Source organism: Parus major, chromosome 1A (genome assembly GCF_001522545.3).
Source record: "Parus major isolate Abel chromosome 1A, Parus_major1.1, whole genome shotgun sequence".
Lineage (NCBI taxonomy): Eukaryota > Metazoa > Chordata > Aves > Passeriformes > Paridae > Parus > Parus major.
In genome coordinates, this window is record NC_031773.1 from 52,500,742 (window position 1) to 52,525,814 (window position 25,073).

The window sequence follows — 25,073 nt, forward strand, 5'->3', positions numbered from 1 at the left end:
GCGAGAAAGAAATGAGTTTGTGTTCAAGCACTGAAGGTTGGGATTAGCAACCGAGGTTTCGGTTCTACAGCTGTCAGCAGGTGATCTGAGTGAATTCGAAGGTCTGCAGGAGAGAAACTGCTCTTTCCTGTGTGAGGGGCGTGTTGTGTGAGAATATATAAACGAGTGAGGCTGAGGGAAATCCAAAGGAGGTGTATCTGGTGCTAAAAGTCTCTTCTCATTGTTGAGTTCTACACAGTAAGCGATGATGCTGAGATGTGTAACTGAGGTTGGACATTAGGAGGAATTTCTTCACAGAAAGGATGATTAGACATTGGAATGGACTGCCCAGGGATGGTGAAGGTGTTTGAGGAAAGACTGGATGTGGCACTTACTGCCATGGTCTAGTTGACAAAGCGGTGTTTGGTCGTGGGTTGGACTCGATGGTTTCAGAGTGCTTTTGTAACCTCTTTCTCTGAAGGCATTACTGCACGGCCAGTAATCCCAAGGGTTCTGCCAGGTGAAGGAGCAAGTCCCAGTTCTGCAGGCTCACATAACTGTGTGCTGCTTAGATCTGTTCAGATTCACATAGAAATGGAGGGGAAGGTGAAAAAAACATGGGTGAATTTTGATGAACATAAGCTTAATACAACTTAAATATTATAGCACAGAAAAATACTAATAGTTGTGGCCATCTGCACAAAGCATATAACTGTATGTAGAATTCTTCATTTAATTTTTGTTCTAGCAGAAGATGGATTCCTATACAAAATCAGACACAGATAATAGAGTTTGGGCACATTTTGAGAGACACAGTGGCAAACTCACATTTTTTGCTCCTGCAAATGGAACAGAAATCTTCATTTAAAACACTAAAAATTTTTAAGATCTTTACTGATTACTGCTCATAAATTTTGCCGTCTCACGATAAAAATATGAAAAATGGTTTAGAGTTGAAAATGTTTATTATCATTCCTTTCAGTACTCACAAAAGTCTTGTGACAAAACAGTGGTTTACCATTTAAAAACTTCATTCCTAGAAGGGAGGGACTGAAATAAAATAAGAGAAATGCTGTACAAAGAAAGCTGCAAAAGCATTCCAGGAGAGTTTAGGAGGCAGGGTATCACCATGTGCTGGTTACCTTGATCCAAGATCCTTTGGAATCTAAACCAAACCTGCAGATTAAATGCTCAAAGATTAGGAAATGAGATGTTTCAAGTCAAAATGCATGTTCAGAGTTGACTTTTTCAAGTTTCCCTTAGCTTTTGACTCTCAAGAACTCTGCCAACAGACACTGGGAAAACTTTGGCCTTCTGTCAGACTTTGGCATGTTAGCATGTCTGGCTCTTGCACACTAGTTACCTGTTCACATTTACCATAAATAATGACTGAAAACATAACTTGCAGCTAGATTTTGGAAGTAACTTCTGGAAGGGTTTGTTTCCTTCTCTTTCCCCCACTCCTTTAAGACTTTTTGTCTTATGGGATTTGTTTGCAATCTGCTAGCTGAAGCTCTGAGGCAAATTTGCCAGATCTGGGGCTGCATCATCGCTCTGCACATCTGGAAGTGGTTTATGTGCTCTCATTCCTCCAGTGCAGCGTCTGGACTCTGAGCTATTCCTCAGCAGCAGAGAAAGGAAAGAAAACCAGCACAACTCCAAAGTAAACTTTGAAGAGTACGAAAGAGGAATTGAATCGTAAAACTGTTACTGTGCCCTGTAAGGCCCTTGTGTGGGTGACTTCAAAGGAGGATGGCGATCAAGGACGCTTTGGCAAGAGTGCTTACAGCTGTGGGCTATCTAGGATCCAAGTAAATAGCTCCACAGCACTTCAGGAGAGAGGAGTCCCGAATACTGTGCTGCTTTGAAGAGGTAAAAAGACTAATTAAGCAGGAAATATCTGAGCAGTAATGTCACTGTTTTTGAACTTTCCCTTCTGCAGCCCCTCGCTTTGTTACAGGATTTGGCAGCTGAGTTAGGGACTGCCAGGTTCCAGGAAATAATGTCTACAGTCAGAAAAAAACGAGTAAATGTTTGCAGGGGAATAAATATACCTCTCTTTCCTTAAAAATCAGTAGGTAATCAATTGGTGTTTCAGAGGCTTAGGAACGTTGTAGTTGTAGAACTCAGTCTTGTGTGAGAGTCTATCTTTGGATTTTCAAGTTTAAAACGTGTTTCAGTTTATGTGGATTTAATAATCTCTGGAGATAACAATGAAGCTGTGGCTGTGCAGCTCTCATCTTGCAGTGATCATCAGGACTGTTTGTGGCTATTGTCACAAATGCTAATTCAAAGATAGAAGGCAGCCTTGAGGAAATCAGGGTAAGATTGTGTTCAGCTAAAGTGGGGTTAGAAAATTAGTCCAAGAGCGTAGCAGGTTCTGTTGTCTCTCTGCTTACCTAAATGAGTAAAGTTTTTAAATGTAAAAGAAAACAATATTTCTTTGTAACGCATGAGAGAAAGGCTTTCTCAGCTGTGGTTTTTCCTGACAGATAAGCTTGATTTCCTCTGTCTAAATTAATGCCACATGAAGAGAATGGTCTGCTGGAATGTAGATAAGTAGTGCAGATGTGGAAGAACTTCCAGAATACTCCTTTCTCACTGTAATTTAGTCATTAGCTGGGACTTAAATACATGTGACTATAAGTGGCTTGTAAACAAAGCCACATCTTAGATTTTTATATATATTTTGGTTGTTGTTGTTTAACTTGTTGGTCAAAGTAGACACTAATTTAGGATGCTGCCTGAGCTTGTGTACTAACCAATGAGAGGTGGTCAGTCTTGTGACTCAGATTTCAAGAATTCTTGCTGTTCTCTTTGATTTGTCAAGGAGCTGGAACAAACTTCATTTTTATGTGTGCACAGAATGCATTTTGTATCTTCATCTGTGCAGTAATGTGTCTATATCTGTATGTGTGGAAACAGGAAAAAGGTCACACAGTTGGATTTTTCTCTCCTCCCCAGTTTCTGGTGCTGTTTTTTACTGGTGGTTGTTGTTTTGGTTATGTGGTTTATGTTCTCTTTCATAAACAGTAGTTTTGGGTCCAGAATTCAAACAAATGTTGTACTTCTCATAATCCTGTACTTTAGGGATTATGTTCTGTCTTCTCAGACATGGCTGCTCTCAAGCCTGGACTAGAAACACAGTTTTAGGGAAGGCTACCTCCTTTTCTTCAGCATCACAAAAAATGTGCATAAATACAAGCCACACTATACACACTGGAAGAATATGGCTGTAAAAAAATACTCTCACTGTTGCTTTGAAATCTTTTGAGAATCTAGAAGACCTTGCCCTGGTATAATATTCCCATAGGTTTGGGAACACATACTCCAGTAAGAGACTAGCATTTTTGATAGTTACTATGTTTGAGGTGAAATCAGAGATAAATATATTTATAAAGTGCATTAGTGGGTGTTTTAATACTTCTTTGCACGGAATCTTAAAAAGTTGTAAAAATCACCTACTGATGTGGATGATCAAATGGGATTTATTAAAATGTTTTTATAAACTACTAGTTGCTTAAATTATTAATAAAAATATTACTAACCCATAATACTAGGGTTAAAGTAATCTGTATTTTTAATTTGTAAATTTGGAAAAAAATGGTATTTACAGAGATTAAGTGCAGTTTTACTAGTTCAGTAACTTGATAACACTTGATAATCCAAAATGTACTGCTTTAACTGCTAGAATTAATTTCTGGCATTAATGATGTTTCTCTCCTTTTTTTTTTTTTCTTTTTAATTATTTTTTTATTTTAGTTTACCACAGATCACAGTTCTCATCCAACAGGACACATGGCTCTTTTAAAGAAAAGTAAGAGATTAAAAACATTTGAAAGACCTATTTTTTAAGGGAGGACAGAAATGTCAAATCCAATTTTTCATGCAACTGTTGTCAGAGTTGCTTACAAATTTATAGTTCTGGTATTGCTAAATTATGCTTAACTTTAAGTATGCAAATAATATTTTTCCTGTTAACTGTGTCAGATAGATACAACCATAATTAACATTAATTTAAAATTACTCACTGCTTTACTGCATCAGGCTGGAGATTATGAAATTTCTCACCAATAATGCAAGCAGCTGCTGTTTTCATATGAATTGTGCCCAGAGCACTGAATGTGAATTTTACAGATCTCTGCACATTAATGCTGTTCATACTCAAAATTGAGATATGGCCCCAAGAATTTTGGGGTTCTTATCCCCAAGAGGTCAGTGACTGAAAATGGTTTTTTGCCTTTACTTATGTGCCAAACATTTCTCAGAAGTCAATGGGCTTTTTCCTCAGCTGGGTTAAATTAATGCAGGTTTGGTTTACCAATTTTAATCTAGTCTCATGGCCAGTTGGCCACTTTGATTAAAAGAGTTCAAAACTCTGTTCCCTTTGCTCTTTTAAACACCTAAAATACATTTTATGGTGGTGTAAAAGGAACAAAGTAGTCTGAAACAAAGAGCACCCATCATCAAAGTAACTGTTGATGAGGGCAGTGTTGTGCTTGTGTGAACTGTCCCAACACCTGCACATGCTTGCTTTGTGTTGAATGACTTAAACTTGTACAAGACAGTCTTCCAGGAACTAGAAATCAGAATATACAGTCGGGTCTTTGCCTTGCTTTGATTTTACTGCCAAAATAAGTGTTTTCAAGTATTTTGAAACATTCCTGGTTTCAGTAGCATGGTGGGCTTGTTTTTCTAGAAATTTTAGGGTTTTGCTCAAATACACCTTCAGGATCTGAACATTGAAATAGATAAAAATATTCTCCTGCGTCTGAAGCTTTACCAAGGAAGCATGACAGAATAGAAAGGCTACATAAAAATAATTAACTCATTAAGTGAGTGTAAACAGACAATGGACTAGCCAGGAAAAAATGTCCCAAGCTCCTGGTAAAATTCAGAAACAGGTGAATTTTCTAACATGGATAACCCATATATATTGGGAGTTATTACAATTTAGTGAGCAAATTAACCATGAAAATTAGGTAGTTGGGGATTACTTTAATAAGGGAGAGTTACTGTTGTGTTTCTAACATAAAATTTTTAGCTTGATCAAATAACACCAGAAAAATGCAACAAATACAGGCTATCAAATTTTTCTATCATCTGTGCTGGTTGCAAATTGGATTTTTATTTTTTTTAATCAGATACTTGGGAATTAGCTGTTATACTGATTGTTAACACATTCTCCCTCTTGTTTCAGTTAACCAGATCTTACTGTTACTTCTTGTCTTAACTGTGTGTGCAATTCTGTATAATAAAGTTCACCAAGCGCCATTGGCATTAAGAAATGAAACAGGTAAGTGACTTTAACTTCAGTTTCATTTATGTTCCTGTTTTATATTCTTCATGTCTTAACTTATACAGCACTTTTCACCTTATTGAATCCTGTTTGTCCTGCAGTAGATGAGCTGCTCACACTGTTACATATAATCTGGGATGAAAACCATTTTACTTCTGAATTACTTGAATAAAATCACAGGAGATTGATAGTGATGACTAAGAGTTGTAATTCTGATTAAGCTTTTATCCAGATGTCACTGATGTAGATGGATGCTGGAGTATATCCTTACTTGAGCTGAACAGATTAGAGTTGTCAAGTGGTAAACTTTGATCATGACCTGCCTCCTTGGGAATGTTCTTGGCCTGATTATTCATTTCAGATAGACTATCAAATCTTCATATTAACAGCAGAAATTTTAGCTGGAATTTTTATAGTGACAGAAACCTTATAGGGTTAATAAGATTAGACTAGTATTAAATGTTTATGTAAACAGTTTGCTCACTGTTCCCAAGGTAAACAAACTCAATCTTGAGATAAATAATTTATTTTCAGTATGTTTTTTTGGGGGGTGTTATGACTGTAATTGTTACATATTAACCAGTATAATTATATCTGTTTAAGTTCTGTAAGTTAATCGGTTCTAATTGGGGATAAAAATTTTTAGCACTTTTCTTCATTTTAGCATTAATCTGATTCAGTATAGTTTAGGTTTTTTCCCTTATATCATTAGCAACTTCCTGCTGGTACAAATTTTTGCACTCTTCATTTCAAGCCAGCTTGCCAAAGAAGTGGGACTCATGCAATTGCACTGTCTCTTTGACTTACATTGTTCCTTTGATAATTTTGGAGCCTATTGTTCAATCTGTACTAAATATAACTGAGAAGTAGAAGTCTCAAAGGTATTCCAACCTCTCCAAATTTCGTGTGCATAAGCAGCTACATGAAGGACAGGCTGAATTGTGCCTGTGCTGAGTAGAAGATGCTGGGAACTCTTATTTATTCTGTTTGGAGGCATCCAACAGTCCAGTCAACCTGCAAGTGGTTCTGGATTAACAACAACTCAAGCTTTGTGCTTTACCAGATGGGGGTGTGTGCAATGTGGTAAGGAAAAATTGAGTGATGATAAAATGATTCCACTGCTTATGGTATACTTACTCATTTTTGTGACCCAGATCTGATGGGTAAAATGGGTTTGTTTCTTGCAGTGGATTTGGAGAGCCCTGAGGAAATGGAAGAAGAAATCCCAGTGGTGATCTGTGCTGCTGCAGGCAGGATGGGTGCAGCTGTAGCAGCGATCAGCAGCATCTACAGCAACACAGAGGCCAATGTTTTGTTCTACATTGTTGGGCTGAAGACAACCATCCCACATATTAGGTACACACCAGCCTTGCTTTGTTTTGGGCCGTACTTAGATCCATGTTGTTGCTCTGTCTAGCATAGGCGTAAGGCTTTGGAGGACTCTTCAGGGAAATGTAGTGCTATTGGTAGCAACCTCAGGACTCTGTACATGATGGAAAAAGGACCACTTTTTCCTCCACAAGGCACTGACTTGTGCAAAGAGGTGTGAAATAATCAGGCTATACTTGTGTTTCTCAGCTTTTTGTTGCCAGGTTGCAGAAGAGTCTGAAGTAAGGTAAGGATGCACTGCCCTCTTGTCACCATCCCACTTTGTGGCACCTCTGGTGCTGTGTCCTCAGCTTCAGAGTAGAAACACTTGCTATTTAAAGCTAATTTCAGTTAAGACAATGTCTTAAAGTTATAAAAAGAAGCCCAGAAAGTATTACAATGACTTTAATTTCTTTCCTTTTTACTTCATTCCTTGATTTTTCATTTCATTTACTTTCATGAAATTAGAAGTCATCATTTCATGAAAGGAAATGAAATCTCAGGATTTCAATGAATATTCATCTCATTAAGTTTCAGTTCATTTCACAGTACTTAATTTCATTGTTTTCATGTCAGAATTCTCTTTTTCTCAATTTCACTTCATCTTATTTTGCTTGCCTTTCTATCAATTTTGCTTTAATCCTTCATTTCTTATTTTATTTCCTTTCATGAAATGAAAATTCCTCATTTCATGAACGGAAATGAAATCTCAAGATTTCAATGAATATAATTTCTTGAAGTCTCATCTCATTTCAATGCACTTCATTTCATTCCATTCCCTTTCATTTATTTGACTTCATTACATAGTTTTCTTTTTTAATTTCATTTCATTATATTTCATGTCCCTTCTTTTAATTTCAATTAATTCCTTTATTTCTCATTTAATTTCCTTTCATGAATTGAGAATTCTTCATTTCATGAAAGGAAATTATATCCTGATGTTTCAATGAATCTAATTTTGTTTCAGTTCATTATGTTTCAGTGTTAAAATTTGCAAACATTGTCTTAAAGAGGACCAAATTGCAAATGAACACTAAAACATTTCTCAGCAGGTCTCACCTCTGGCTACTTCACTTCTGCAGCCTTTTGTGTCTGCCTTTTGCAGACAATTTGTGTCAGGATAGAAAATAAACAGTGGTGATAAGAAATCTGAAAAAAAAATGAAAATAAAATTAGTTTAGCCTAAAGAAAACACAGTTAGGAGGTGATGTAAAAGTCATCTGGAAGAACATAAAACTGAAAGGGATTTAAAAGACTCAAAAGCACTGTAGACAGGATAAGATATAATTATCTTTAATTGTAGCAAGAAAACTTAGAATATATTTTATTGCAAATTATGGTGAAAGATGAGTTTTTTGGGCTACATATGATAGTTTTGGGAGTGGTGTGGGGTGTTTTTTTTTTGTTGGGGTTTTTGTGGGGGATTTTTAAAAAATTTATTTTAAGAGCAATTTTAACGAAGGTCTGTGTGTAATAGCTGTAGACATAAGTGATTCTGTCTTGGGATAGAACAGATCAAGTGAGCTTTCAAGGTCTCTTGTAATAAGTGTCTGTGAATTTCATACTGGAAGTACTTGCCACATGCTTTATAATTTTTTTATCACTTCTTTTTATCACAGAAAATGGATTGAAAATTCTAAACTGAAAGAAATAAAATTTAAGGTTGTGGAGTTCAATCCTATGGTACTAAAAGGAAAAATCAGACAAGATGCATCACGTCCTGAGCTACTGCAGCCTGTGAGTCAATGAATATAACAAATTGTTGAGGTTTTTAATGCTTATTATGGGCTTTAAAATGTTCTAGATCTGTTCCATTTCATGGAGGGGGTGTGTGTATATGTGTTTTCCACTGCAAGATCCAATGGCCATGAGATGAAATTAGCCAGAGTGACAACATAAACAAGAGATGTTGCACACTTTTCATGCAATGAGTACTACATCTCTAGAATTCCTTCTGAAAGGCCTTGTGGATGTAAAAATGTTCAGGGGTTCAGTTAGGATCCAAGTTCATATTTAGATCACATCTAGATCAGAAAATTCCTTGAGCTGAAAATAGCTGGAAGCTAGGAGAATACATGGAGCAATTGTTCTGGATGCTTGCTCTATTTTTATTTTTCACTGAGTGTCTGGTTAGGACCACTCTGAAGGCAGAGGCTGGGTAAAATTCTGGTCTGAATTCTTATACTTGTTCTTACATTCTCAGTCCCCTTTCCCTCTGCTCTGTTCTTCATTGCTGTTGTAGAAGTTATCCCATGTCTATACCACCAGTCAAATCATTTCTTTAGAGTGGATTGATGATACCATTACATTTTGAAGTGTTTGGTGTGATGTATACTGTAAAAATGCACTAGGAAGAGCATTTGCAGCAGGTCCAGAAAGGTGCTCCTTCCTCTCTGCTCTGCATTGGTGAGGCTGCTTCTGAAATGCCGTGTCCAGTTCTGAGACCACCAGTACAAGAAAGATATGGACTTACTGGGGCAAGTTCAACCTGGGCTGCAAAGATGATTAAGAGGCTGAAGCATCTTTTATAGGAGAGGCTGAAAGAGTTGAGGCTGTTTCAGTCTGGAGAAGACAAGATTCAGGAGGTTCTTATCAATCTGTATAAATACTTGAGGGGAGCAACAAGAGACAGTGGGCATGAATAACATGAAATTCCCTCTGGGCTAAAGAAAAGCCTTTTAAACTAGGAGTTTGCAAGTCTCAGGTTGCCCAGAGAGACTGTTGAGTCTCCATCTGTAGACACATTCAGAACCCAGCTGGGCATGGTCTATCCACCTGCTTAAGTGGACTCTGCTGCAGGTGGGGGGTTCAACAAGGAGATTTCAAAAGGCTCCTTCCCGTCTAAAGGATTCTTTGAGGAAGCAACAGATTTGTTGTAGTGGATAAATAATAATAGGAATAATACTGGATTTGAGACAGTAATAAAGCTGTGGGGGAGGAAGCAAATAGTCACTGATTAGTGCTCAATAAAGAGAGACATTCTAACTGACTTAATAGAGACAGAAGCCTGACACTACTGCATTAAACAGCTTTACCATTTAGCCTTTATATTTTTTCTCTTTAATAGCTGAACTTTGTTCGATTTTATCTTCCTCTGCTCATCCAGAAACATGAGAAAGTAATATATTTGGATGATGATGTCATCGTTCAAGGTAAGCTAAAAAGCAGTTTCTAACAGAATTAAATCAAAGTTATTGCAGCTTTTACAGATATTTGGAAATATGAGACATAATAGAAACTGAGGCAGCTGCTGGGAATGTTGAACTTAGGGAAACTACAAGTAATCTGTTTGTTTAAATGAAAGTTTGAGGAAGAACTTATCTGCATCTGTTTTGCATAATTGTGATCAGAATTGTGGGTTTCATTTTAATTGATTGTGATCAATTGCTGAAAGATACAATGAATTTCACTCAGGTGCTGCAACACTTATTAAGTGTGTGACACGCATTTGAATTCCCACAAATGCTACCAATTCCTTATCCAGAGCTGCTGTTTTGGAGAGCAAGAGGAATTTAATCAAATAAGAGAATGGAAGCTCCAAACACTCAAAATATGGTTTTGAGCATCTTCAGCTCAGAATATAAAGCAATTTTCAGAATCACAAAGATTGCAGAGTTCCTAGTCAAGTGGGAGCAGTTAGAAGACATTGAAATTCTGAAAAAAATATTTTCTTTTCTTATCATCAGTGATCTCTTTTGAAGACCATTTATTTTTTTTAATGATAATTTCTTGTGAATTTTTTCTGTTCTGTTTCCCAATTGTTGGGCTTTTTTCTCTGTAGAGCTGTTATCTTCATGTTTGTTCTATCACACTTTTTTGTTATTTTAAAGCACTTTTTAACCAGTGTTGTGTTTTAACCCTGGTGGGCAACCAATAAAAATTCCCTTTGGAAAGGACTGTGTATAGCTATAATAACCTTTTTGGCCTAAATTAGTCTTTGCTGTAAGAACATTAAGACCAGTGAATTTACACATGACAAAAGCATAGTTCTCCACTGCTTTTCTGCACCTTTTTATGGTCTTGTCTCTCTAGGGGCAGATTTCAGTCCTCCTGCACTTAAAGGGGTTACTATTTTCTGCTTTATAAAACACAACTAATCTGTTCTGCCTGTCTCATTATCATTTGCCATAGGCTTCCTATCACAGTTCTCCAACATGGGTGTTTCCAGTGGCAATCTCTCCTTGGTTTTGTTGTTCTGTCTGTCATCAACGGGCAGCAGCAATATTTAACTCTTTGAAAGGTTCCATGTCTTCATTTAGACTCCAATTTCAGGAGCAGCTCAGGCTGAGCCCACCACTTCCCTGTCACCCCTCCCTGCACCTGTGTTCACCGGCGCTGGGCTCTTTCTTTCCCTGGGCTGTCAGCTGATGGTGAGTGTGGAGCTGCAGGATAAAGGTGCAGTTTCACATTACACCTCATGGTAGGCTGCTGCTGACCAAGTGGCCTCTCCTGTCCCCAGGCAGCTCCTCTTATGTGTGTAACCTGCAGTGGTACAGTAGCAGAAACAGCTGATTTAGCTGTTTGACCTGGCAGAGGACCAGCGGTACAAAAAGTAAAGGAGTTGAAAGCAAAACTGGAAGCTGTAAGGGGCTGGGATGCAAGCTCACTCGATTGCTGTGGCAGTGCTGTGCTTCCCACCTGCCCTGAAACTGTTCTGGCACATCTTGGGTACATGACAGTCAGGTGATGGTGAGGTGCCAGGCATTACAATGTTTCTCTCCACCAAGAAGGAGCTGGGTGAGCCATGAAACCAGCAGGGATGGTCAAGTGACAGGCACATTTCAGTCAGCCATTGCTGGGAATTCAGGTATCTTCCTATGCCATAGCACCAGGAAAAACTTCCTCTGTGCAAGACAATTAAAGTGGCACTTTTGTGGGACTTGAAGAGGCTCAGAAAAATTGCCTGTGCCTTCCCTCTCCAAAGGCAAGCTCTGTGAATGTACAATTTTGTAACCAGGCTTTTTAACAGTCCTATTGGCTTCTGCTGCAGCTGATTTTGGACAACCAGAATATGAATGTATTGAATACAAATGATAATGTCTGAAGATTGACCTTAGGCATATTACAAAATTCAATAGGGGGATATCCATTATCCTATCAGCTCTGTTGCAGTGCAGTAGGAGTTGTCTGATGCTTGTGATCTTTCTGTAAGCAGGTGACATCCAGGAACTCTATGATACTAAGTTAGCTCCTGGACATGCAGCAGCTTTTTCAGATGATTGTGATCTGCCTTCTACACATGAAATGGTTAGAAGTGTAGGAATGCAGGTAAGATGCCATTCTAGAATTCTAATAATGAATGTGTTTGCCTATAAGTGTAAGATTCTATGTGTTTTCCCCAAAATGAAAGTTTTATGTATATAGATATAGATAACTTTGTAATAGTTGTACAGGTAATGAAGGGCTTTTTGTAGCAGTACAGTTGTGATGCTACACGATTTAGTGTGGGCTACCAAAAGACAAACACTAGGAGAGATAAGCCTTATCAAACTTCCATGGTACAATAGTGTTGAAAATGTAATTTAGTATCTGGAAGTATCCTGCCTTACAGCCTAGCCATATGGAACTCATGACAGGTAACTACCATCTAGAAACTCATCTTTGGGAGACTCTCAGTGAGAGTGAGGTGCATTTACATGTATCTTTATAGAGATTCCTAGAGGATGAACATACTTTTTTTTTATTTCTTAGAACACATACATGGGATTCCTGGACTACAGAAAGCAAGCCATTAGAGATCTTGGCATCAGCCCCAGCACCTGCTCCTTTAATCCTGGAGTAATTGTTGCTAACATGACTGAATGGAAACATCAGCGGATTACAAAGCAGTTGGAAAAGTGGATGCAAAGAAATGTAGAGTATGTGTAGAACTCTAGCTGTGCACTTTACTTTTAATACTTGGTTTACAATTTCACTTCCTTTAAAAGCTCTTGCAGGTTTTTTTTTTTTTTAACTCCAAGCAGTCTTTCTTTTGAAATCTTATAAAGTGAAGTAACTCAGGTTCCAGTATTTCCATCTGTTTAAATCTGACCAATTCTGTACCAGGTAATGGCTGCTTGGAGTTTTAATCTTGTGTTCAATCACAAACCCCACTCCAACCTGAGGGACATTGAGAACACGTGGTTCTCATTTTGGGTGACCAGCTTAGCCTGGGATGAAGCCACTGAATAATCTTCCCTTCCTGAGGCTAGCTTAAAGAAGGAGGAATGTTTCCTTCTTTGCCTGGGGACTCTCCTGTTGTAGCATCAGCCAAGCTGTAATTGGACACCATCTTTTTTTAAACACTAATAGAAAACTCTTCTTTTTCTCCAGTAGATGAAATTTTACATGATATCATTTTGTTATTGACTACAAATAAATTGTGACACAGTTAAACAAACACCATTTTTAAAATTGGTTCCCTGCTAACCTGTATTTGAAAACTTGATGTTTATTTTCTTTCTCTGCAAAGGATTAATTTCAAATTTTCTAAGATAAAATTGGTATTGAATAGTTTGTGCTATTTTGCTGTATCCATTACTTGTTAGTTTCCACCTCCCAATGCCTTCCCTTACAATGGTTAGGTATGATCTAGCCCTGGATTTCTCACAGAATTCATAGGAAACAAATTCTTTAGATATTAATTTATGCTAACTAGGCTTTGACAAAATCCAGTTGGAGGTTAATTTAAAGGTCTAAAACCTAGGGAAGGGAGATGGGGAAGAAAGAGGGAATTAAAAACATGGAAAAGTGTACATTTTCTTAAGAAACCAGGCTAAATTATGTTTGATTGCTTAATGTTTACAGCTTTTTTCCTACAGTTAGCTTTGTCAGCCTTGAGAACTATAGTCTGTGTGTAGAAAAAATTGGTTTCATGTTGGGTCTGACTCCCATTTTACTTGGCAGTGACAGTTCACTCCATGGGAATTGGAGTTGCAAATATAACCAGTTAAGAGCACAAGGAAGGAGTATGCTGAAAACTGATCCATTCAAAAGTATTTTTAATTTTGCCAGATACTTACTTTTAATCTTCTACCTTTTGTATTAAAGATTTCTCAAGATTTTGAAAATATTCTTTTATTTTTCCTTTTGCAGGGAAAACCTCTATAGCAGTACCCTTGGGGGAGGTGTGGCAACCTCTCCAATGCTGATTGTATTTCATGGAAAATATTCCTCTATTAATCCTATGTGGCACATAAGGCATCTCGGTAAGTTTAATTCCTTTTTGAGAGTTGGAACTAAGGTGAGTTTGTGAGATTCCAGTGCAAGGCCTTTTGTGACTTTACCTCATGTGCCACTTATGTGGAAAGAATATATTAAATATCTGAATATAGTGAGACTGAAAAAAGTCAGTCTTGGTGCAATGGAAGAGAAGGCATACCTTCTCATCATACCAGGATGCTGATACCTGGCAGTGGTATCAACATCCTGGAGAATGTAGTTACCTTTCAGCTGGGAGTGCTGAATTATTCTAGAAAAAACCTAACAGCTTAGCTGATATGGTAAAATGAATAGATTTTACTTTGTTTGTAATCCCAGCTATGCCAAGATGTTAGAAGTGTTTAAGAGGAGAGAGTTGAGAGATTAAACTTGCTGATTTTTTTTTTCTGATGAAATGTAAGAGGCATCAAGCTGAAAAAAGCTACTTATACAACTGGGTGTAAATTAACATGAAAGTGTACTAATCAGACTTCTGAAAAAAAAGTCACCTGAATTTAACTCACTCTACACTGTCTTCCATTAGCAAAAACTGCATTCTTAAATTATTTTTTTTTTATTTTTTAATCTACCCATGCAGGTTGGAGTCCTGATGCCCGTTACTCAGAGCAATTTCTTCAAGAAGCTAAATTACTTCACTGGAATGGGAGATACAAACCTTGGGACTACCCCAGTGTCCACACTGATCTCTGGGAAAACTGGTTTATTCCTGACCCTTCAGGGAAGTTCAAATTAACTCGTCCTGATAGCTGATACTGAAATACTGCAAAATGTAGTCTATGGGATGCAATTAATAGTTTGAGATGCAACATGTTGTATGATTAATTGATTTTAGAAAATGAAGTATTTGTTAAAAATATGAATAACTGACCATCAGTTGTGTGCTTATGCCAGGAGAGGGAGGACAGAGTGACCAGTACACAGTTCAGATTATCCTGAATTTCATGTAAGGTGAGGAAACAAGTTTACTTGACAATGAAGTATTTTCATTAAACACTTAGAGGTGAAATTCAGTGCCAGTGAATTTTTATTCACTGACAGTGAGCTTTAATTTAAGGTCTTTCTAAGTAAGATTCCAATGTCTTCTGGTAGAAAAATCTACACAGGAGACAGCCGTAGTGTTATGTACAAGAAGTGTTTAGTTGTCTAGCCCACATTAAACAATCTGAATTGAAAACCTGGGCACATGTTACTGAGTTCTGTTGCATGGTGACTGTTTTTCGGCATTTCTATGTATGACAGATCCTGTAGTGCACTTAGCAAGATGCAAAAGCATATTCCAACACACTGCAGTACAATTCCTGATTTTATTGTGAAACATTGGTAGATTTAAGACAGGTTAAGACCTTCTGTATCACTGTAACAAAAAGAGCACCAGTTTTGAGGGACAATACAGAATAGCAGTATTTAGTGGAATGGTCATTGTACACCCAACTGTATTTTATGCCCAGATAAGCAAGTGGGTGATCCCATTAAGGAAGAGCTCTTTCCCTTCCCATCAACCAGGATAGCCTTTCAGGAGTTACAACCTACTGTGCTACGTACTCAGCAGTGCTAATTTCATGCTTCTAATTTTGTTGAAAATAAAACTGAATTGTAACAAATCCCTGATGCGAGATACTTTGAGCACCTGCAGGAAAACATCCATGTAAACAGCAATACATGATACAGTACACTTTAAATAACAGACAAGACAAATCCTATACCTTTCTGATAATATGTGGAACAGCTTTATGCTGCAGCTAATAAACACAATCAGAATCATAATGCACACTCATTCGATTTTAGATTCTCAGAATTAAGCCACATAATTTGGGAAGAAACTGTAAACATCATGCCTGCCTCACAACAGGTTGACAGACAGTGTGTAATCTCTGTAAGAGGTGTTACAGCTGGATTAGAACCTACACTAACCAGTTACACACAATTGACAACTGTCACTAGCTGTGAAGAGAGGATAAATCACACTGGTACAGGAATCTCTGACCAGCATGGAGTGTGGAGATAATGTTTGTATCTGTTTTCAAGTATGTGAAGCACCAACTGTCATAAGATCATCAAAACTTTAGTGTTTTGATCAGCTTATTGCTTTGATTTCATCTTTTCCTCACATGATCAAAGAGGGAAAGAAGAGGAGAATTAGGCACCAGGATGGAGTCTCGTTTCTTTCTCAGTCACTAATATTGGCCAAAAATGTGTATCATTTAGGCAAGTTCCTCAGAAGAGAGTTATAGTTTCTACAGACAACTTCTTATTCATGGAACAGCTGTCTCTGTATTCAACTCAGTGTTTTTAAGTGGAGTAAAGGGAACATCCTCTAAGGTCCTACAAATTGAACTTCATGTTAAAAACTGCTAAATTGCACATCTATTTTACCCTGTGCTAACTGTACACAATGTAAATAATGTAGCTGTGCATGACTCTTAAAGAGAATGCAGTCTTTCAATTTTCTGTCACATTCAAAGGGGTTATCTCCTGCTAAAGGTCAGGTGAAGGGACTAACTTCATGGAAATTATGGAGTTTAAATGCCACAGAATTCAAGAACTACCACTGCTGTTTGTTTTTGCTTTTTTAAAAAGAATTCCAGTTCCTTACATTGGAATTTAAGGGGGGAAAGAGATGGAGTGGTAGGGAAACCTTATCCTGAGACAGATCAGGTAGAATATTTAGGCCCTGTCCTGTGTGATGCAAGTTTTCCTCCCCAGTGTTGTGACTTGAGATGATGTCTTCGCTCCCTTTATCCTGAATATGGTCCACTCACTGAACAGACAGACTTCTTTCATCCCATCCAGAAGACAGCACTCACAGCTGCAGAACACAACTTTGTATACTTTTTAAGATGGTAAAAAGCAGGCTTAAAAAGCACCATTTCCTTAACTGTGCATGATTAAAAGCACCTCTTTGCACAAGGCAAGGGTACATTTTCCCTTTTCCCTTCTGGATACAAAAGTGTTATGAGAGATATCCAAATATTGAGGCATCGGTAAAAAGTATACTGCTGCTGTTCCTACCATGTTACCATTTATGGAATAAAATTAACAGCCCCCCAAAGAAATCTTCACAGATGAGAAAGCAATTTGTCAAAAACTGCAAGAAATAGTATACATTAAATATAAAACTCATATACAAAAAAGGGCTAACTTTGTTTTTTAAAAAGTTTGGACAGTTCCTTAAAATTATCTAATTCATTGATTTCAGCCTACCACACACTTACTTTGGACTATAATAAAATAACTAGGGGAGATAAAATACTATCCAGATGCTTCAGTTGGAGAACCGAGGTACCAATCTTGATCACTGCATTAAAACTGCAGCATGTGTGCATAGCTGAGAAGGAACAGCTCCTACACGCTGCTTCCCTCCTCTTCCCGTGTCACAGCAGCATTGAACTCTGGAATCTGGTCTGCAAAGGACTGTGTCATCCACTGTCCGTTAGGAACTTCACCAAAGGACGACCCTTCGCAGTACTGTGGGTTGCTTCCTGCTGGACAGACAAAAATCACACCGTTTTTAAAGGCAGCTGACACCACAGGCTCTTTGTTCCCCAGCTGCAGACTGAATGCCTCAAGCACTTTACCAGTTCCATTTGAAGACAAGCTGCACTGGTCAGTGTCGTATGGTGCACGGTCACAGTAAGCTCCTCCATATGCTGCTTCATAGCCTGGGTCATACTTTTCTTCTTTGACAGCCATCTTTTTAGCATCCTCTGCAGAAAGATACAGCTCAAGCGTTAATATTTAGAATAAAAATTATCCAAGAGCACTTTTATCAGAGAACATTTGAAAAACAGCCACAAATTCTACAAGATAATCCCAGCTCACCTTAGATAATTTAGGCTGTACTAAAGAGAATGGAATCTGTAATTTTATACCACACAGTTTAGAGAATCACGTTTCCCCTCCTCCCATTAAAGTCTTTATTTCTTTCTGCTTTGGAAACTGCTAGTATTGTACACTACTTTACATTTTAATGAAGTGTTAGCAGAATAAAAACCATACCTTGTGCAAGTTGCAAGTCAAATGTGTACTGCACCTCCTGGACGTCTGTGTTGGGTGCAATGCCTTTCAGTTGATCCCTTAAGTCTTTCAGCTTAATGTAATAATGAACTTTATCTTGTGCCCGAGGAAACTGAGCGCATCTTGCACTGGACGAAGGCATAACATAGCACAGCTTGAGACAAAGAGCAAGAAAAACAGCATTACTGATCCCTGAGCTATGAGTTAATACTTAGTGCATTCAGAACAACTTAATTGTTAAGCTCACTGTTTTAACCATTTGTACAAACTTCCACTAATGCCACAGGTGGTTGTGGAAGGGGCTAAAATGGGTTTTCATTTTTCTTGGCCAGCCATCTGTCTTGCCCTGGAGACAGGGACTGATTACCAGCTGCTAAGTGAGCACAGTTTTCACCAGTTATTTATGTGCTGCAGGAGAAGCAGTACCCATGTGTGTTACAAGAGAGCAGGGCACTCCAGAACTCCCTGAACAAGCAGAGCTCTGAGCCAAGGCATAGAGGAGTACGTGACAGCCTGCAAAGAGCCCAAACCAGTGAGGGAGGCAGCACAGGTTAATTAACCTGGCTTCTCGGCCAAGTGCATCTGCATGACGTATGCCAGGCTGTGAAACTGTTGTTAGTGTGGCTGGAGCCAGCTTCAGTGTTTCTATCTGCACCAACAGCCCTAACTAAAGACATCAGGTTAGTTCAGGAAAAACAAACCGTATTCAATATTTCTATTACCATGCAGTCTTTATGAACAAGTACCAGCAAAGGGGATTATTTATCTTTCTAACAAATACATCTACTGCAGAAGTACTTAAGAGCTACTTAAGGAGTGTGAGCATTTTATCCAATGATTCTTCAGGCTCTAACGACAACACTTCCCCCTTTAGAGAAAGGCAGCTGAAACTTGCAGCACTAGTAATTGAGGGTAGAAATAAGAAGAAAAACAATCCAAACTTTTGAACTGACAAGGTAATGAAGCTTTAGAATAAGCTACCTTGCCAAGTACCGTAGTTGCCTTTGCTTTAACTTGTTTATGAGAACATATTAAACAAACCAATTTCTAATGATGCATAGCTGGTCTCTTGAGATCCTTTCCAGCACTAAAGGTCTATGACTAATGCACTCTTCATCAAATTGCTTGTTTTATCTTAAGCATCCAATTTAACTTCAAAGTGCAGATCAGCTTAAGGAGACCGAGTCTGACAGAAGCGCTTGGGCATGCCCAGATCCAGCAATGCTGAGGGGTCATGTGCAGTGCCACAAGGATGGACTCCCCCACTGTGGCACTGCATGGTAATGCTCAGTGCCAAAATCCACTAATACAAATACCCAGGGAACTGGACACTGGGGATCAGATGAAAATTATCATAAAAGCAGGCATGTGTTACCTGTATTTTAGGTAGTCCTTAGAGAATGCACCAACCTACTAACCATAACATACCGTTCATACCGTTTCTCAAATAAAGCCTGCAAGTCTGAAAAAGCTGCATTAAAGACATGACTGAAAACTGTCTAAGTAAAAACCTTTCACACCTCTTGTACTTCAGTCAAAGTGTTTTCCTAAGTGTATGCAAGGCCTGACATTTCATTAGTTTCTAAATAACCAAAAATGGAGTGCCCTGGTTTTGTTTCTCAGTCTCAATACTTACAGTTTCTGTATCTGGCACTTTGTGTGGCTGCAGCCCAAATTCCAAGTTCTTAACTTTAATTCCAAAAACTTCTTTACTAAAAATTTCATAAATACCTAAAATAAAAATATAGGGTAAGTAGAAAAAAAAAAAAAAGCTACTAACAGAAATAATTCATTTAAAAGGAAAAGTTCTCACATTTTCCATTAAAAGCTGCTATGCGAGGTTTATACTTTTGTAGCTTCTGCATCAGAATTCGCCCTCCTTCCCGAAACTCTTTGCTAAAAGACAAAGTACTCAAAATTATAATCACAACTATTAATTCATTAACAAGCCTGATATTTCCCTTTGTTGTCTAACCTGGAGAGGTCTTTGCTTCCAGGTGTTGTCCTTTCAACCATGTTTGTAAATCCAATCCCATATTTATGTGGCAAGGTGTGGTCATCCATGTGGTTTAGCTGTTCATTGCTTAGACCAGACATGAACAGACACTTCCCTGCAAAGTAGGAAGAGAGACACGCATTTGCCTTTTTCCAAGGAAAAGAAAACAGAACCAAAAAATCCCACTCAGCTATTGGAGTACTGGAATGCTGAAGGAAGAATCTATTTTAACAAAGTATCAGTTAATTTGGGCAGACTACTGCCCCTTCCAGAAAGGTTTAAAATAGCCAACCAACATTACTTTACCTCCTCCAAGAGGGCAGGAAGGCCATAGTGAACAGGAATTCCTCATCATGATCCTGAAAACCAGCCTTTTATTCTAAAAGCTCAGTAAAGAGCTTTAGATTTTGTGATTCACTTAAGCAGTGATCAATACAGATTTTGGGGGAAAGAATGTGGCAAATACAATGTGTCAGCTTTCTGTGACAATCTTGCCATTGCTTCTCCTTGCACTGGGCCTCTCTCACGGAACTCGCTGTCTTGAACTCAAATTTGAAGAAAAAAACCAAAATCCAACAAACCAAAACCCAAGAGAAAAACAAAACCCAAACTAGTTTAATTAAAATGACACAAGTTCTAACAAAGTTCTGTAAATGCTAAAAGAAGAAAGGAAAACAAAAACGTACAAAAATGGTTTCCAGGTCCTGGGTAATGATGTCCTTTGTAAGCTGCCATCAGGCCAGGGTTTATGCCGATCTACAAAGATATCAGTCCATTTTAACAATGACAACATGGCTTGCTAGTCAATAATTTAATCAAGTTACAGTATGGATGCTTATTCAATTCTCTCTAAGTTACTGTTAATAAACAGAAATGTATTAATGGCACCTTCCATTATTATTTAAAAAGACAGTTTTGCAGCAGTGCCTCGATTAGATGTGCAAGGTCAAAAGAGCAGCTCAGAGGGTGCAGAGCTTCCAGGAAATTAAGCACTGAGTTATGGGCTCTCATGAATCTGTACTAAAAGTGAGCCCTAGACTTCTCAGAAATTAGAACTAAGTTTTAACAGAAAATGCAAAGCAGCTCTACACACAGGAAACAGTTCATGTACTTTATCTTGCAAGATCTTGCCATATATGCAATATAGATGAGTAAGCAGAAAGAATGTAAATCATAACAAGTAAATACAAGACTTTTCTACCTAATCCTGTAACTCTGAGTTACTCACTATTACAATGTCCAGATCAAAGGTCAAAATATCAGGCAAAGTCTTGGTCAGAAGTTCAGCTTCAGATACACCATTAAAACGGTCCACTTTTCTTTTGACTTTAAAAGTATCTGTGATCTTTTCTTGTTTGCCTTTTGACTTGGCTGGTTTTTCCTTTTTAGCAGCAGGCTTTTTGGGTTGCTTTGGCTCAGTTGCTTTGGCTTTTCTTTTCCTTCCCCCTTTTTTAACTTCTGAAACACACAAGAAATATTAATTTTGTACATTTCCAATGTTGCAGCATGGATATTCAAATAGACTCAGCTAAATGTATGGACACAGAGAGAAATCAAAAAGGTAAATTTACCTTCAAAATTCATTAATTTAAACAACACACCTGAAGCTTCCTCGTCTTCTGGCTCTTAAAAGGTTAGAGATTCAGGCAGCACAGGCACTGGCCATGACATGACTACCCAGAGATTGCTCTCTCTCTCTCTCTCACTGTGTTCATTAATAATGTTCAGCTGTAGAACAATGTCACTTTCCAACAGTTCGTATTTGTTTAAATAAGCCACACTAAACTAAACAATTCTGAGTAACCAACTCCCTACCTGTGATTACTACAACAAACTAAGCAACCATTCAAACAAAAAATATTTCAAATAAACAGTATTATACTGTACTTCTCTTGCAGAAAGTTAAAAAAATAGGTATTTTGAAGCCAGAATCTTAAAAATACCTTCTCTAACACCATATTAAAACCCATGACTAAAATAATGCATTTACCTACTGAAAAAAAAATCTGCTTTTCTTAGAACAAGATAATTATGTGAGACTGAACAATGTGCACACATTCACATTAGTTTACTGCTTTTTTAATTGTCTATTAGAACACATTTCCTAAAGAATACAATCAATCAATACTTCTGCAGTGAGCATCAAGAAAAGGAAATCCAGTAGGTCCAAGGAAGCAGTTTAGGAGCAATATTTTTTTCCCAATCTCTCTCACCAGCTCACTAGCACAGCCCGGTCAAGCTACCTTTTGGAGGCTCCTGAGCAATGTTTGGCTCTGGAATGCCCTCTAGAGTCGGTTGCTCAGTCATCATTTCCATGTTGGGCACTGCAGTCATCATCTGATGGAACGGAAGCGAGTAAAATGCTTGGGCTTGCTGAAGATAGGTGTAGTATCTTAGAGAGGGAGAAAGAGAGAACTTACTGTAGTGGTTTAGATTCACCAATTTGAGTTTCCCAGCCCAAATATGCCCAAAATGCACCAAATAATGATGTACCAAACAGAATGTAAACATCAAACTTTATCAAGGCTGGCATGTACTGCACCTACATTCTCTGATGACTGTTAACAAGGCACTAAATTATCTACACCATCAAAGCAGTCTGGCTGCTTAGCTGACATCAGTTAACGCCAACATTAACAGCACAGTTCTCTTGAGATTGCTATGATGTGGCATTAGCACAGCACTTGTAAGGGGAGACTAGAGATTTTCTTTTTTTAAATTTTTTTTTCTTTTTTTGTTAAAACACTGTAGCACACATTTCCAAAGCAAACTGTCTATCAAACAGACCAACAATTTACAATGCATGTTGAGCTAAAGCCCTCTGGACTTCCACAACTTTCCCAAATTTTAGATCTATTTTATGTGGTGTCAGTTGCTTGATCTGGTAAGATACAGAATGGATGAATCATTCAGGGCTATAAAGCATTAATACACACAGCATTTGTTACTTTGCAGATTATTAAACAGCTTTAACAAATTGTGTGGCAGATGTTGTCCTACTATCACACACTGGATCCCACCACAAGTATTGCACTTATTCCACATGGAAGTGCTCACACACACAGAGATCCTTCCAGTCTCTTTCTATGCATAAAGACATTTTTCCATATACATCTCTCTCCTTCCACACATTTATTAGTCATATACAGCCCTCACAACCATTTCTGCTTTATTCTGTCACTCCCTTCTACCCACACAGCCACCTTCATGCGCATAGCTTCTACTGTCTTATAAATACATAGAATGGACTTGGTGAACAGCAGATTTTCAGGAAATAATTTTATCATTTCAGAGCTATAATTAAAAACACCAAATAATTTTTAGATATAGAGATATTTGTCCAAGAAGGCCAGTGACATCCTGCATTAGCAATAGTGTGGCCAGCAGGACCAGGGCAGGGATTGTCCCCCTGGAATCGGCACTGCTGAGGCCACATCTTGAGCACTGTGTTCAGTTCTGAGCCTCTCGCTACAGGAAGGTGCTGGAGCATGTCCAGAGAAGGGCAACAGATCTGGGGAAAGGTCTGGAGCAGCTGAGGGATATGGGGATATTGACTCCAGAGAAAAGGAAGCTCAGGGGTGACCTTATCACTCTACCCAGCCACCTGCAAAGAGGCTGAAGCTGGGTTGGTCTCAAGCAACACGTGACAAGTGGATACGACCTCATGTTGTGGCAGGGGAGGTTTAGACTGGACATCAGAATAAATTTCTTCATGAAAAGGACTGCTAACTATTGGAATAGACTGCCCAGGGAACTGTCTGAGTCACCACCCTGGAGCTGATGTTGTAGATGTGCAAATTTATGGACAGGGTTTAGTGGTGGGCTTGGAAGTGCTGGGTTAATGGCTGGATTCAATGATCTTAGAGGTCTTATCCAACCTAAACGATTCTGATTTTAAATTTCTCAAAAGAAGGGACCATTCCCTACTACACGCTGGGTTTTTAAGAAACCCAATGTAAATCAGTCTTATGCAAGAAGAATCCAGTCTTGTGATCAAGCCACTATTTTTAACCCAAACATCTAATCCTGAAACAAGGAGAACAAATATGAACACAGGTCTGTCAGATTCCCAGGGAAGTTGCCAAATGAAGCTATAGGAGATTTTCTGAGTACAGAGAATACCTTAAACCCGCTGCTGGAAGAGTTCCATTTTATATAAAATACTTGTGCAGTTTATGAACCAAACAAAACTGATTTTCAGATTTGTATCGAGAAACACATGAAAAACTGAGACATGCAGAATCCAGTTCATAATGTAATAAAAGCTTAATCATACAGACCATAAAAGAGTGCGTAAGAAAAATGTGAAAGCACCTAACCTAAGACCAGAAATCATTTTGTAATACAGACCTTCTTACTTTCTGAGTATAAAAAGTCTCCTTCTAGCAGGGAATATAAATCCCTTTGAATAGAAAAAAAAAATTTGCACCGTACCACAAACAAGTCCTCTAACCACTTCAAAATGAGAGTGAAGTTTTACCCCTACTGCTCATTTTCCCATATATTTTAGGCCAGATTTCTTACGTGGGTTCAGTAAGACTTTTTTTGTTGTTGTTGTTGTTGTTATTGATGTATATATATTACAGAACATTTAAACAAGTACTTTCAGCATCACGAGGAAAAGGCAGTGTTTTGTTCCTCTCCTCTCCCTCCAGTTCATTATATTTTTCCTCTCCCCCCCTCCTTCCGTTCATGCTAAAAACAAAGGGGAAAGAAAAGAAAAAGGTAAAGAAAAAGATGTGTTCACTGGAACAAAACCGGCTATTAAGTAATTTTCAAATCCCCCTCAGGACAGAGACAGGATCGCGCCCCACGCTGCCCGAGGCCGCCGCGCTCCCCCAGCCGCGGGCCCGGCAGCCTCAGAGCCCGGGAGCGCCTCCCCTCGCTCTTTGTGCCCAGGGGAAGGGGAGGGAGGCGGTCGCCACAGCCCGGCCCCGGCTCCGCCGGCCGTGGGATGCGGGGTAGGAGGAGAAGGACAAGGGGCGATCCCCACCGCGAGGCCCGAGCGCGGCTGCGGGCGCCCGCCGGTACCTGCCCAGCTCCGGGCCCTCCATGCCGGGCGCGCCCCCGGGGCCGTCGCTGTCGCCGCGGTTGTCGCCGCCGGCCGCCTCCGCGCCCCCACCGACCGGCCGGGCGGCCCCGTCACGTGACGGCGCCAGCCAATGGGGGCGCAGGGCGGGGCCGCGGCCGCCCCGGGCGGGGGGTGTCGGGGGGCGT

General features: G+C 38.9%; 2 protein-coding genes across 7 annotated transcripts; one reads left to right on the top strand and one right to left on the bottom strand.

Annotated features, from left to right (window-relative positions):
- Window positions 1-15: 15 nt before the first annotated feature.
- On the top strand, window positions 16-16,347 carry GLT8D2 (glycosyltransferase 8 domain containing 2). Of its 3 annotated transcripts, none has more exons than XM_015627579.3 (11): window positions 16-101; window positions 1,575-1,851; window positions 3,742-3,796; window positions 5,180-5,275; window positions 6,466-6,634; window positions 8,266-8,383; window positions 9,714-9,798; window positions 11,802-11,914; window positions 12,338-12,504; window positions 13,721-13,833; window positions 14,424-16,347. In XM_015627579.3, exons 3-11 carry the CDS (start codon window positions 3,778-3,780, stop codon window positions 14,594-14,596), a joined length of 1,053 nt encoding a protein of 350 aa, XP_015483065.1. In that variant the 5' UTR covers window positions 16-101; window positions 1,575-1,851; window positions 3,742-3,777; the 3' UTR covers window positions 14,597-16,347. The 3 variants fall into 3 exon arrangements, with proteins under 3 accessions (XP_015483065.1, XP_018862188.1, XP_018862189.1); XM_019006643.2 differs by having other exon boundaries at window positions 16-80; window positions 14,424-14,682; XM_019006644.2 differs by lacking the exons at window positions 16-101; window positions 1,575-1,851 and adding an exon at window positions 1,960-2,301 and having other exon boundaries at window positions 14,424-14,682.
- Window positions 15,137-25,066, bottom strand: TDG (thymine DNA glycosylase). 4 transcript variants are annotated; one of them, XM_015627573.3, is made up of 10 exons: window positions 24,460-24,860; window positions 22,100-22,248; window positions 21,085-21,314; window positions 20,543-20,612; window positions 19,836-19,971; window positions 19,674-19,756; window positions 19,497-19,591; window positions 17,843-18,014; window positions 17,422-17,550; window positions 15,137-17,328 (listed from the first exon to the last, which is right to left on the bottom strand). In XM_015627573.3, exons 2-10 carry the CDS (start codon window positions 22,191-22,193, stop codon window positions 17,189-17,191), a joined length of 1,149 nt encoding a protein of 382 aa, XP_015483059.1. In that variant the 5' UTR covers window positions 22,194-22,248; window positions 24,460-24,860; the 3' UTR covers window positions 15,137-17,188. The 4 variants fall into 4 exon arrangements, with proteins under 4 accessions (XP_015483059.1, XP_015483056.1, XP_015483055.1 ...); XM_015627571.3 differs by lacking the exon at window positions 24,460-24,860 and adding an exon at window positions 24,888-25,066 and having other exon boundaries at window positions 16,815-17,328; XM_015627570.3 differs by having other exon boundaries at window positions 15,137-17,325; window positions 22,100-24,861.
- Window positions 25,067-25,073: the final 7 nt, after the last annotated feature.

What these genes read in the sequence shown, in the direction of transcription:
- TDG (XM_015627569.3), bottom strand. Translation starts at nt 22,367, where the DNA reads ATGTTTACATTCTGTTTGGTACATCATTATTTGGTGCATTTTGGGCAT. An exon ending in TTGATCTGGACATTGTAATA is followed by an intron (nt 20,613 to 21,084) that starts GTGAGTAACTCA and finishes ATATCTTTGTAG; the next exon opens with ATCGGCATAAACCCTGGCCT. An exon ending in AAGTGCCAGATACAGAAACT is followed by an intron (nt 18,015 to 19,496) that starts GTAAGTATTGAG and finishes CTTTGTCTCAAG; the next exon opens with CTGTGCTATGTTATGCCTTC.
- GLT8D2 (XM_015627579.3), top strand. An exon ending in GTCCTGAGCTACTGCAGCCT is followed by an intron (nt 8,384 to 9,713) that starts GTGAGTCAATGA and finishes TCTCTTTAATAG; the next exon opens with CTGAACTTTGTTCGATTTTA. An exon ending in TTAGAAGTGTAGGAATGCAG is followed by an intron (nt 11,915 to 12,337) that starts GTAAGATGCCAT and finishes TTTATTTCTTAG; the next exon opens with AACACATACATGGGATTCCT.